This window comes from Macaca thibetana, chromosome 2 (genome assembly GCF_024542745.1).
Source record: "Macaca thibetana thibetana isolate TM-01 chromosome 2, ASM2454274v1, whole genome shotgun sequence".
Lineage (NCBI taxonomy): Eukaryota > Metazoa > Chordata > Mammalia > Primates > Cercopithecidae > Macaca > Macaca thibetana.
The window spans coordinates 128,871,836-128,886,613 of NC_065579.1; the positions used below are offsets into that span (position 1 = coordinate 128,871,836).

The 14,778-nt window shown below is 35.7% G+C and overlaps 1 protein-coding gene across 2 annotated transcripts in view; it reads right to left on the reverse strand.

Annotated features, from left to right (window-relative positions):
• CNTN3 (contactin 3) overlaps positions 1 to 14,778 on the reverse strand; it is a 340,485-nt gene that overhangs the window by 247,710 nt on the left and 77,997 nt on the right. For both annotated transcript variants that reach the window (XM_050778567.1, XM_050778566.1), the window contains exon 2: positions 4,717 to 4,851. In XM_050778567.1, the coding sequence (XP_050634524.1) occupies positions 4,717 to 4,771 (55 nt within the window). In that variant the 5' untranslated portion in view covers positions 4,772 to 4,851. The remainder of the gene's footprint in view (positions 1 to 4,716; positions 4,852 to 14,778) is intronic.

Below are 14,778 nucleotides of genomic sequence, written 5' to 3' on the forward strand. Positions count from 1 at the left end.
AGCAAGAGCAACACCCCCTCTTCTTCTTCCTCCCCAGTCTACTCAATGTGAACACAATCAGCATGAAGACCTTTAGGATGATCCACTTCCACTTAATGAATAGTAACTACATTTTCTCTTCCTTTTGATTTTCTTAATAACATTGTCTTTTTTCTAGCTTACTTTACTGTAAGAATACAGGATATAATACATATAACATACCAAATATGTGTTAACTATTTCATTGGTAAGACTTATGGTCAACAGTTGGCTCTAAGTATAATAGTTAAGTTTGGGGGGAGTTAAAACTTATACGCAGATTTTCCTACTTGGAGGGATGGTCAACACACCTACTGAGGTGGGGCAGAGATCCTTCTTAGGGTCCTGCCAAGCCTTTCCAAGAATAGAAGTAAAGAAAAATCTTGAGTTCCTTCAAGGGAAATTCCAGGCACTGAGCTAGCCCTGAGAAGTAAATGAGCAACTTGCTAAGTAAGAACATAGTAATAGCTTAAAACAATAGCCAAGGAAGTTGGAGTCACAATATGTCTGGCTCCTCTGGAAACTAAAGGCAACATCTTAATATATGTCCCTGAGCTGTTTTTCAGTAACAGGGACCTTTATCAAATGGACCCTCTGGCATACAACCTCAGATAAGGGGGAAATGAGGACTGGAACCCTGATCACACTTCTTTGTTCTAAATTTCTTCCTGAGAGCCCCAGAGGAAGTCATGCCCACACGCCAGAACTTAACACTCCTTTCTGTTGACTCCAAGTTTTTAGACAAGGCTTCCCTTTCCTGACCAAACTCAAATCAGAGAGCCAGAATCCATCTAGGAGAGGGACTGTAACCTCCCTCTCTTCTTGCTTCAAGATACTCAGCTTTTTAGGCCAAAACCAATGTATAACCTGCATGTACTGATTTCCGATCTGGCCTGTAACTTCTGCTTTTCTGAAATTTATTGCTACCTTTAAAAACTCTTGCTTATCAGCCACTGAGGAGGTCAGGTCTTAAGTGTGACGTGCCCAATGCTCCTTGCTTGGCTGCCTGCAAATAAACACGCTCCTTTCTCCCACCACAAAGCCTTGGTGTGGATATTTGGCTTTACTGCACCAGGAAAGCAGACAGTTAGTTACCGAACTGTCCGTTCAGTAACACTTAACACCCATATTGTGCTAGGGTCAACTGTATACATACGTACATGTAAGTAAGTATAATTCAGTTTTATCAAAGTTATTATGGACCTTCATATATTTTCTTCCCCCCTTAAAGCCCTACATTCCAGTAATTCAAGGCTTCCTATTCACAAGCCTCATTGGCTTTTCCTCAGACATCCTCTTCTTCCACCTCTCCCTTTTCTTGAACTGCTTCCTCAGTTTCCATGATATCCCGCTGCACTAGAGATCCTTCCACATCTCTGTTCAATCTTTTGTAAGCTCTCCCACTTCACCCTGGGTTCTGGCATGCCTCCTTTCATTTAACTCTCCATACTTCATCCCTAAACCTTCCCCTTGGTTGCTGTCACTAGGCAAACACCTCCCTGTCTTGATCTCCTGCAGTTTGTGAACATACCAGTTTCCACTCTTTTGCTTTCAACAGACTTCCTGCTCAGGGGTATTTAAAAACACTTTTATGGGATGAGTACTTTAAGACAGCTTAACACTTAGGCAACAGTCAATTAAATTCATTTGAGTGAGCACTTTATTTGCAGGAGTCAGTTAACTAATCAACAGATACTTTTGAGACTGCTATTTTAAGAACTAAATAAAATTGTGGGTTGTATCTAAACTTATATGTTTGTTGAACTCTAATAGCACTTGCAATGTAATTTCTTTTAAGTTCCACATATGCCTTCTTAGTCACCATGAAGCTTACAAAATATCCAATATGTGGAGTTATCAATGATCAAGGTTATAAGAATAAAATACACCAACAATGTTTGCATCTTTTACTGATTCTCACATGCATACTCTGATAAACTGTCAAGATTTAAATGGTATAAATGAAAAGCAATTCAAGATTTAGTCTGCTGCAATAGAAGGGATAATTTGAAATAAGTTTATCTGTAAAAACATGGAGGATGTCAAGATTTATAAGCAGGGATCAGTGACATCTCCATTCCACCAGCATCAATGCTATCAAATCATATCACACTGTGTACAAATACTACAGAAGAAATGACAGCCAGTTGAGTTTGTGGCAATTGCTTACTCGAAGTGCCACATCCAACACCACAAACTCACAAAGTTCCAAATCTGCTTTGAGATTAAATGCAGTCCAGAGGCATTGCTGATCATTTTCTCAGTGATTATAATAGTGGTGTTATTAAAACCACCAAATGAAAAATACTCCTCAATCATTTCAGGAAGAACCTGAAAAGTTTATTTTGCTTTCAGAGCATTCCTTAATCACTATTAAGGAAAGACTAGTACAAAAATTCATTTACATTTGCATGACATAGAACGGATGAATGCTATGATTGAAAGCATTTGAAGATGTGTGTCAGTAGTCTTGGGCTGTATTTGCATACATTGCAACTATCATTGTGAAAACAAGCAGCCCAAATATGTGAATTTTGTGGACATGTGTTGTCCATGACTAAATCTACAATATTAAAGTAAGCCAATGTTCCTGTTTGGTGACCATGTATTTTATCCTTCATTATAGTATTGATAATTTTTAAAAAATGATTTCATGAAGGTAATCTATATTATCTCATATAGTGTGATCTGTAGTCTCAATTATAATAGGCTTAAGTGTATATTTATATGGACATAGGCCTCTATTGCCTTTCTAACTCCCTAAAGAGGCAAATATATAGTTCAGGGGTCAATATATTACATATAATTACGTGTATAATTACACACAGGGAAACATATGTACATATATGTGCAAATACATATAATTACATAAATTTGCCACATGTAAATCCAATTCTCCCTTACAAATCCTTATAACGTTTTTACCACCATATCTAGAGATTAGTTGACCTTTAAATTCTTTATGATGTCTTCACATCTTACTAAACGGGACACTGCTTTTTCCATATATTTGTTCATAAATATGTAAAACATTTCTCAAAAATGCTGAAACATAATACAATTTGCACATAATGGAAAATTACAACTAAAAATGTGAAACTTTTCAAAAGCTGATCTCATTTTCTTTTGCTACCTTTCTACTTTCTGAGTATGTCTTCCTCCTTCTGAGTATGTCTTTCTGTGAATGTCTCCTCAACTATTTGGAAAATTTCAAGATTGCTTTTACAAAATTTAATATCATAAACAGTAATACTGCTGCAGTATATTTTCTGTCACTTTTCTTCCTTTTCCTAAAACAGAGATTATATTTGAAACTTTATAAATGAAGACAAGATTCCAAGAATAAAATATTTTACTATATTAAACTTTTTCCAAAGCCCATTTGAAAGTCAGAAATTTTTAAACAACTATTCCTTTTGTCCTCAGTGCTAGATGAGTAGCAGTCAATGAAAATGTTTTAGAAACAAAATTGAAGCATCACAGTAAAAATCTATAAAAACTATAAAAACATCTTTCTTTTAAAAGTTAAAGATTTTAATCTGTAACTATTATTGACTATGGATCTTTGCTATATATTATCATGTAAATATTTGAAGCATGTTTGAACTTTGACATAAGAGCCCAAAAGTCTACTCCAATCTATTCATGTCTTTAAATAACATGTGTTTTACTTGACTACTCCATTTGGCCTCATTCCGCACTCATTTTCTTCTTTTAGAAAAGTCTCGAGCTACTTTTTTGTTAGGCTCCTTAGGTATCATGAAGAAATTATGTTTAGTAGAAAAGTGGTCTTCTAAGGAGACGAGGACTGAATTTTAGGAGTGATGATTTTTATAACTTACTTTCAAATGTGTTAACCAAAATAAGCACATAGATTTAAAAAAAAAAGGAAAAAACACACACTCATACACATATATACAGAAGAAATACAGTAAAATGGTACAATAACTACATCTCAATGACACCTACAGATGTATTCATTCATTCTATTATTGTTTCAGCTTTTTTGATGGTTGAGAATATCATAAAAAGAGGAAAAACAAAATAAAATAAACAAAAAGTTAGTTGTATATACATTATTTTTAAAAAAACTTTTCACTTGTTTCTCCAGAAAGTAAAATAAAATTAACAAAATAAAATACAACAAATGATTTGTAATAGTTGTTTTGTATGTGTCAAAGATGAGAATTTTTTTCATTTTTTCTTTCTACTTTGTTCTAAATTTCAAATTTTCCAAAATTAAAAAAGAAAATTATATCTATATTCAGTTTTAGTCCTTTAGACAAGTTATTTGCTAAAAGTAAAACATATGAAAATACCAGCACTTTTTAAATTTATATGCTCCTTTATATGTGAGATCTCGCCTCTTTAAGTCTCTTTGGGAAAAAAAGTCACAAATTAACATGCTCAAATTTGATGTTATATTCATAATACCAAAGCATAATATAAGTAGATCTGTACTATCAGATGTCATCATATTTGCTATGGAAATAAAAATGGCTTACAAAAATAAGGGAAGGAATAAGAACCCAATTATCAGATTAGAGAATTTAAATTTTCCTTTTGGGGGGGAAAGCATTTGTTTTTTTTGCTATTGGTGGAGTTTTATTTGGAGTTTTATTTCAACACCTGAAAATTATGCAAGCATATGACTCGAGTATACTTCTAACCTCAACTTAGAAAATACAGGATTTTTACCTCCCAAGCAGCCAATGAATGAAAGCAGGATCAACTGTTTCCATGGAAACATCATCTTTAATTGCCAAATGCAAGAGTAACTCTTGTCCAGTCTCTGATGAATAGAATGCTTTGTCTTCAGGTAAATCCTTTAATCTGTAAAATATATGTACAAAGAAGTTAGCTTTTAAAAAAGCTGCTTTAAAAAAGCAATTTTGCTCTTTTTGTAAAAACTCTTTATCATTTGGAGACACTGAAAACCCTCAGATAAAACAAATCTGTTTTGATACGAAATAGAGGATGCTTGAAATGTAGATACTTAAAAAACATGTAACTCATAGGTAGATGGAAACGATCTTATAGAATTTGAAATGTTTACCAATACTAAAATATTAAATTTTAATATATTATTAAAACTTTTGCCAGATAATTTCAAGAAAGAAAACATTAACCTAAAATTCTAACTTATTCAATTTTCTCTAACGATAGCATTCTGGCAAAACCAACAGAGTCAAATAAGCAGATATCTTGAAGCACTAATTTTTGCAGTTTCTGAATTCCTAATAAAGCATGCAAATTATAGATAGCATTATCAATGTCCATCTCAGACCTATTTTTTAAGACAACTGCAGAAAGTTCCCAATTACATATGCTGTGTAAAACAGATTTTAAAATGCTAACGGTAGAAAATGCTCAGTCTGAGAACCTTGCAAATGAAACCATTTTCTTTTTTGCTTTCTTTAATTTTCATAAACTTGAATATATTGGTTGAGAGGAAATAATTATGTGAAAGTCTTGTGTCATTTTGAGTGGCCACTTAAAACTAGTTAAGCTGCATGGTTAATGATCAAGTACATGTGATACACACATCTGAATCTCTGGACTCCTAAAATTCAGTTGGTACCACACACAGAATTAAAGATTTTAAAGTTTGTTACTTTAGTGAGGAACAGGTACAACTCTCTGATTCAGCAGCTGCTACTGATTGAGCTGTTTTAGTTGTCACTGACCCAAAGAGAGAACTCAGCCTCCTGTAGACAGTGGTTCCCAACAATGGGTTCCTGACGTGTGGCGTATGCAATCAGATATTATGTACATCCCAAATAATAAGAAATCAAATAATAAAAATATGACAACTTGAAAAATATGTACTTAAAACAATATGTTAAGTCATCTTTCCTATAATAATGCTCTTGGGTGCCTGCAATCTAATATATACTCTTAGGTAGGATGTAAGAGATGGAATTGTGGCTAGAATGCCTAGGCATCACTCTCTCTAGGTCCACTGGAATCTGAAACAAGTGCAAATACAATTGAGAACTACTGTTCTAAGAATTGCAGGTTAACAACTTACAATAGTACCATTGATCTTTAACCTTCATTCAATATCCCCACTGCTGCAAACTGCATGTCTCAGTTTGGGTTCCACAACCCAAATAAGACAAAATGAATTCAAGTGCAAGTAATTTACTTGGGAAGCAAAGGACAAAAACAGTCAAGATGGGGAAGTAAGACAGGAAAAGAAAGACAGCCTAGACAGGGTGAAATATAAAGCCTACTAACACCATGGATGACTGGAAGTCCAGTTCCTATAGAACCCAGGCCTAAGAGTCATCCAAGAGTCATCTCTGAGTTATTCTTGCAAAGAGGCAAGGCAGCTGGGGTATTTACATACCAATTCCCATGACAGTAGTAACTGCCCAGTACTTGTAACCTCCTAATAGGGCAGTAAATAACTACAGAGGTGAAAAAAAGAAAAAGGAAAGAAATGCATATACTAGCTATTAAAAGTGGTGTGTGCACTGAAGTGATGAAGGCAAGAGGATGAGTAGGGCACATGTAGTGTCTGCTACACTGTGCATAGAAAACAGGCTTTTTGAAGTTATTTTTAACAGCATCAGGTCCCAAGTGATTGATGGCCAAAATTATTGAGTAATTTAAATATACGAGGGAGAAATACACATTCCACCTCAATCAATCATTATACTGCTCAAGCTTTTCCAGTGGTTGATTTTCCCTGCTTGGACCAAAGGGTCTCAGGTATCTTGCCTTCCTCCTTCTTCTGCTCAATCAATGACATATCCTGTGTCCATAATTAGTTTCAATTACTAATTTAAATGATAACTGAAATCATTCTAGATTAGATTTAATTTATAACTGACAGCCATAGTTTTTTTCTAATCATGCATTTGAGGAAACTGTGGTCCAAAAATCAGGAGAAAGATGAAACACACACAAACATGCATACACATATAGACAGATAGACTGGAAAACCAATAATATTTTAAATTATCAAATAAAATGCAATGTTAACTAGTCATAAAAGGCATGTGAAACATGAGATATGTTAATTTGATACATATACATGTCTAAGACTCATGAGAAACTAGGAAATGATAGTAACATGCCCTAAAGTCTAGGGACAATGGGTAAGACTCGACCACTGCAAAGTCTTGAGGAGTACGTTGATTGAATTGGTACTTCCTTCCTCAAAGAAATTATAGCTATCCAGTACATACACAAAATCTAACTTAGAAAGAATTCGGCAATAACAGAATAACAGACTTAAAAAGAACAGGTAGTTGGGAATTTCAGGAAAGGAAGGGGAAACTCTAGCAAAGAATTGTGCAGTAACCTTGCCATTATCATCCTCATCTTTAATATCAAAAACTATTCAAGTAAATATATGAAGCTCTGCCCTATGTCATTTGGAAAAAAAAAATACATGGTCTGTGTCCTAATACTGTAATGGGAAAAGAGAATATTATAAACTCTTATAAATAAGATAAGGAGTAAATTACTAGATTGATGGATAAAACTCTGAAGGTAGAACCACCATTTACCCATCGCTGGTTTCTCTAATGTTCCAAATACCCTTTCACAGGAGGCTTTCAAGCAATGTTTCTTGCTGAGCTTTAAGAACAATGAATGAGTCACTCGGGAGATTAAATCTTTGCACTGGACATCAAGTGAGTGAAAAGCATTTCTACTGGAACCAAAGGATAAGTCACAGCATGGGATCTGGCCACCATTTGAAAATTACTTCAGGAAAGTGTATAAGAAGGCATAAAAGAAGGTGATTGTTTTCAAAAAACGTTATCTTGCCAACAATCCATTCCCAAGATAACATGTACATTGATTATATTTAAAACATATAAATGTGTTCCAAGACGCTCTAAATTATTTTTGAAAACTCATTCATTCAATAAAAATGTATTGAGTACCTCTCAGGTGCTGGGATTACAATTCTAGAGGGAGGTGGAGGTGATGATGGGATTGTCAGGAGACTGATCATCCCCATACTCATGGAGTGCATCAACTATTGCGAGTGACACCTTGTTTAAATGAGTGCGGGGTATTTATAAATTGCCCACGTGAAAGGTACAGTGGAGGGGTAGATGTTTCTAAGACATCTACCTAAATGAAAGCATTCCTCATCAGGAAGGTTAGGGAAAACTTCTCTGAGGAAGTGGGGTACAGAGGAAGAAAAGAAGAGATGACATAATGAGGTGTGTGTATGTGCTGCAGAGTGAGGGAAGGAAGAAATGTTTCTAGGGTAGACAAGTACTTGGTGTGGATTTATGAGGTGGCAGATAGGCTTGTGAGTAGCTAATGTCTGGACTACTCCTCCATCAACTACTACTTATCTCCATGCTGTCCCAGGACCCCACCACACCTCTCTGGAGCCAAGCAAAAGGCTCAGCAGAGGGCTTCCAGAATCCCGCTCTAGCCCATGTCACTTTGGATTGATCAGTATGCATGCCCTACTGCTGGTTAAATATTTTAACAATCACCTCTGGGCATAGCAAATAGAATACGCAAAGGCCCTGTGGCTTAGGTGCTCATGGTATGTTCTTAGTCTTGGGTTGCATGAACAGAAAGAAGACTAAAGAGATGAAATACACATGGCAAAGCTCAGCATGGTATGAAATGAGACTGCAGATGTACAGCGGTCCGTCTTGTATGACTGGCTAAGGGTATTAGTCTCAGAATAAAACCCTTGAAATGTTAACTGCAAGTTTAATCAGGGAGGTGAAATACTCATATTTGAAATAAACATTCAAATTAGAAGTATTATAATCTGTATCTGGCTTAACAAGATGAAAAGAGAACACATTTTGCAACATATCAATTTTACTCTCACCCACAAATTCATAGAAATTAGAAACTAGAAAACAATAGACAAAGAATTTAAGAGAAAAGATATGCTAATAATCATATAATATTCATTTATATGTACACACATGCATACACTGTATAAAGTTTGAAGATAAAAAGAAATGTCATTCAGGAAGATTTTTTTTTTAATTATGTTGCTTATTTTTAATCAATGTTAAAGTAGGACATTGACTTTATAAATAATGAAGGTAATTAATACAATCACAATCTGACTTCTCAGCATTGCCAAGTATCATCATGGAGAGAGGGGACGCATTAAAGCTCTCCCCACTTTTGAAATCACAAAGCCAAAATAAATACAAAGGAAGCTACTGAAGCAAGGCAAATACAAATCAAAATGTCATCTGCTACAATAAGAATATTCTTCTATTCACAGGAATGTTTTAAGCCAAAGAAAAAATAGATACCCTTTAGAATTTTCCCTGCTAATAGACATTTGCATTTAAGGGCTAAAGCTTAATATATTCACAACACGTTCTCATGGCAATCTTTAAATAGCCCCCAAATTTAGTGCATATTGACAACTGTACTATCTATTCTTAATGTCAGCTGAGCTAAAAAATGCTAGACCTTGGATTCAAAACCAAAAATGCTCTAAATAGTTGTGCCTGGTTGCTCTAAAAGAAGGAAGAAACCATTTGTGGCTTGTCATATACTTTACAAAACTGCTACTAAGACTGCAGATATCATGAAATATTGATATGTATTTATTATTTTTAATGTATACAGACAACCTTGAATATCATCTTGGCAAATGCTGAGAGTTACATTTCTTTATGTGGAGAAAGTTTAGGTGTGAGAATGATTTGGCAACATTTCTTTCAGATAACATGTACCTAACAAGCATTTTCTTTCTCAGAGAGAAAAACCCTACAGCAATTTTAACCATAAGGATTGCTTAGTACACCACCCTCTCTTGCATCCACAAAAAGTCATCTCCAATTTCGATACTTTAGAAACGAATTATATTTATAAATATATATTATTCCTAATCTTCACAAAAAAATTGAGCAGGTTAAAGACATTTATTATAGTAAAATATTCAATTAGTAATGGACAAATGTTTGATACCTATGGGTGTTGTATTGTGAATCTTCTAGAACTTACATTAACTCACTCTCATGGTATGCAACCACTGTAGCATGGTAGTCAACTAGTTAATGAGTATACTGGCTTGTTGAGACTGTGTATCCTGCCAGATCAGAAATCATGCATCACATAACCGATTTGTTCATTCATAATCACTCACTCATTCACTCATCCACAAGCTTCACATCTTTCAGAGATGTAGTTCATCCACTCTGCATGCTGACCCTGCCTCCCTCCTGTTGAAAACTGGCCAGATAGGTGATAAAAGTTACATGAACTCTGGGCTCCAAATCCAAAATTCTTAACCAGCTCACCCATCTTTCCTGCACTTCACAAGTGTTCAGCAGCAAAGAGGGAAGAATATAATGTGCCCAGTTTGATGTTACCTTCCATACCCGCAGTTCTGTGTTGACAGCAGAACAATGGACAAATAGGGTGAATGCCAGCTGGAAGTCATTCCGTGCTCCCATAGACACCTACAGCACTTTATATTCTCTTCCTTGACCCTTGACACTTCCAACACCTTCTATTGCATTATTTAGATCATGGCTTCTCTCTCCGACTAGACGATAATCTTCAAAAAACAGTGATTTGTAACCTTTCATATGTTAAGGTCCCTTTTAGAATCAGCCAAATCTACGAACGCATCTATCTCTGTAGTCCAAATGCACATAGACAGACATAAGCTAACTTGTGTGTACTCCATGCTTTATTATACTGAAAAATAACTTCTTTTACATAGGAATCATATGTATATATGTGTATACCTATATAGATAATGTGTGTTCATGTGTGTATATTCAAAGATTTATTTCTTGCTTATTTTTCATGCATAAATTAATGAAAATTTTATGACAATGCAAATAAATCTAAACTATACAAATTGAAGAGAAGGAAAATCCTGTTCAAAGAAACAAATATTCCTGAGGTTACTGTTGAAAAACTTGACAAACAAGTTTAAATTATGACATTGTTTTTTATATGGTGAGGTATATTATCTCTGACATTCTGTTAATTTTTGCTTCTGGTCTTCCAGCAATGAGTGGACATAAGTAGTAGCAAAGAGAATCGGAGCTCTTGTTGTATGTACATTGCAGTAGATGGGGCGGCAATACAAAAATAGTGCCAGAACGTTCTGAGATGCTATGTGTTGGTTTCAGAGCTTCTTTCAATTTGTCCTCAACTCAGAGAGATCTCCTCTGGCAAGACCAACATCGCTGATGCTATGCCAGAAAAAAATTACAAAGCTGTTTTTCAATTGGTTCCACTAGTTTCAACCAAGTGCAAGCTAAAGGGACAAGACACAGTTACCTAATCATGCCAACCGATATGCTTCAAAATATTAGACAACATGTCAACACATTTTAAGTATACTTGACAAAGGGTTTGCTTCAATGTTCTTGCTTTGCTTTAAACTTCAAATTACTTGGCCAATTCCAGGTCACACTGCTTTACAAGCCTCTCCGCAATTATGGATGACTATTTGTACTTGACATGCGATAATGTCGCTTGTTGCATGTTTCAAGACAAGACTTTTGTTTAAGAGCAAGTCCGAGTTTCAACAGTGTTGCAGGATTTTGAAAGCAAGTCTTCATCCCTGACGGTTCAAGAACAGCACTGTCTAATGTTTTTCCAAGGTTCCAAGGTAGCCAAATCTAAGGTGCTTTTTTGGAACATTTTTTAAGTGTCATATTTTCCCTAAAAATAACCTTTACACATAAAAGGAACTTAGACTTTAGGATCTTACTACATGTAATGATGAAAGGAAAACTAAATGATAAGCAACTTCTATGATATATTATTTTCCATGACATCTTCCAAGTTAAACATGAAACAAAATGAACAAAGACAAATTTAAATAATTATAAGGGTATGCAGATTTTCCTTCCCTTTGATTCAATAGGAAATGATTCCAGACCTCCTTGTATGATAATGAAGAATGTACCTTTCCTAAGTCTACATAATAACATTCCTTGCCACCATATATTTACTTAGGATTTAAAAATAGCTTAATAACATAATATAATATAAATGTTTTCCTGCAGGGACAATTTTGCAATACCAGGAAGGAAACGAAACAGTAATGTAATAATCACTAACTTTTATGGAGTGCCCATTATGTGCCCGGAACTGCTCTAAGTGCTTCCTATATATTAACCCACTATAATCCTCACAACCACTTATGGGGATCTTTCTGTTATCACCCCCATTATAAAGAAATAGAGACACGAGTGGGTGAACAAATCCGTCAAAGAGAAATAAAGATAGAAACTGTGTACTTACAACATATTTTCCCCACGCAATAGATACCAAATGGAATGCTTAAGTAATCAGATCATTAGAGAGCCATAAAGTATAACCTGATATTTTATATATTTTTAAAGGTCTGTATTAATATAACTGGCAATTGAAAATTTAATGTCAGTTACTTCTTCTGTAAAGGGAAAGGACTTGACTATTAACATAAAAACTCCACTGCTTGATTTCAAGCTTATGCACTGCGGTAATGCACCATCACTGCAATAGGCATGAATGTAGAAGAATACAGCAACTCTCTCTGGGATTAAATGAAAACACTTCGAAGACACAGTAAACCACAAACATAAGGTGCAAAATACCGTGTGCAAAAGAAATATGGGGTTTTTTTGGTCTCCATATTTGCTGTATATAGTGTATATACAGCATATATATTTGTAACTATACAAAATAGTTCTTGAATGGCATAAGAGACCTGTTAAAAGCAGTTATGTCTGGGGAGGAAAACTGTGGGGTCAGGAATAGAGAATAGAAAGATACAAATTTTCACTATACAGTCTTTCAAAAATGTTAAATATTCTTCAGTGTACATATATCTATTATCCAAAGCATTACTAAACTTTTACAATGGATTAACAATAGAAAAGGAATATATCTTCCAGGTTAAAATATTTCAAACAATACAGAGCTCAACACGTGGCACTGAAATTCTCTTTGCATAGTCGCCACCTCAGCTGCCTGGGTCATGTGTTCTTTAGAAACTCTTTACAAACTGGAATACATGGTGGTAACTCTAAGAATCAATTTTGTTTTAGCCTGACATGTATGTAGGCGCCATAAATGCGATTTTAGAATTAAAATGTCTTCATATAGTTATCAAAATAATTTACTTATTATTTAAGTGGTTCCCCAGTCTCATTCTGAAGGTGTTCTGAAACTACTGAGAGGTTACCACTAAGGATAATGTCCCAGTTATCTGCCACAAAAATCTGTAAAATCATTTATTACACTAGTGTTCATAGTGGTATAAATTATGAAATGAAACATTTTTAAAAAGAAAAAAAAATTTATTCCTAAAATGATAAAATGTGAAAAATCTGTAAACAATACTTTTGTGAGAGTTGAGTAAAAAAGGGTAAATGAAATGAAAAGTACAAAGAGAACGTTTTGGCTGAAATAGAAAGAGTTTCAACATTGAGTTCTAACTGTGCACACCAGCCCAGACCATTCTGTTCCTCACCTCATGATCACGGAAGGAGAGTCATCTTGGGGAAAAACTCAAATTCACTGCGTGCCTGCAGCATGTCAGGTATAAGCACAGAGAAAGAATATTTTAAAATAAATTCGTGTCTTCAAGGCATTTAGACTCTCAAGTAGCACACTGACCATAAGTATAATTAATTATACTACATTTTAATAAGAGATTCTAGACTGGAAGACAGACGTCTGTAACAGGATGCTCATGCAAAGTTTCCTGGACCACCAAGACTCAGCAGGTATGACATCCCAAAGGGAGGTGCCAGAAAGAAGTGCAAACATTTAAGGGAGATCTTGCAAAACCATCTGTCTGGTTCTCACGGCTCACTCACATCAGAGTTGTCCAGAGACTAAGTAGAGGATTTGAGAGAGGGGTGTCTTCGGAAAGAACTCTTCCTCACAGAGAGGAAGGCAGGTACTCCTTTTAAGCTGTACTTTAAGATTACACATCAAGGAGACCACAGAGAGCTACCTTTGGAGGGATGCAGTGGTCTGGGATGATACTAAATGAGACAACTAAATGAGAATGAGAGCACACTGGAGCCAAATAGAGGGTTGCAACTGGTGAAGGAAAAGGATTCTGAGAGATGTTAGGGGCACAGAATGCATGACGTTTCCTGTGCGCCAGACACACACGGGTAAGCACCTGAGGAATATGGTTATTATACCTCCTGAGCAGGAGAACCTCCTTCTGGGGAAAGAGACCTCACAGAGGAAAGCTAGGGTATCTCTGGACTTGTGGGGGCTGAGAAAGAAGGAAGTGGCTAGCTGGGGCTGGGAAGAGGGAGAGTGCAGCACTACATTCAGGGAACTGAGGGGGAAATATCCCCGGTGTTTTGGAATCTCAAGTGAACCCATGAAAGAACCTCTGGAAGAAAACGCCAGTTCTGCACTTCTACCAAGTCTAAAGCGACATGACCACTAAGCCACTAAAACGGGATCCATCAAGTTGAACTTGCTGGTCTCCCTTCTTCTCTTCTGGGCAAAATACTTAGCAGAATTGGAATTACCGAGTTAGGGGGAAGCAGTGCAGGTGAACTAGGTGAGAAAAGAAGCCAAAACATTATCTCTTTAACTGTAGACCTTCCCTCCACACCAACTTAGCACCAGGGAGGGAGATGAGTTTTCCCTTTAAATCAAGTTTTACCTTTTAACTATTGCATAAGAGAGGACATTGTAACTTTTTTGCTTGAAACTGTATTTCTTACCCAAGCATTGTCAGAAGTGGAGTGGGTGGGGCTACCTGAGTTTTCATCTGCCGCGGGAAAGGAGCTAAGAGAAGAACTCCCATAAGGGGCAGGA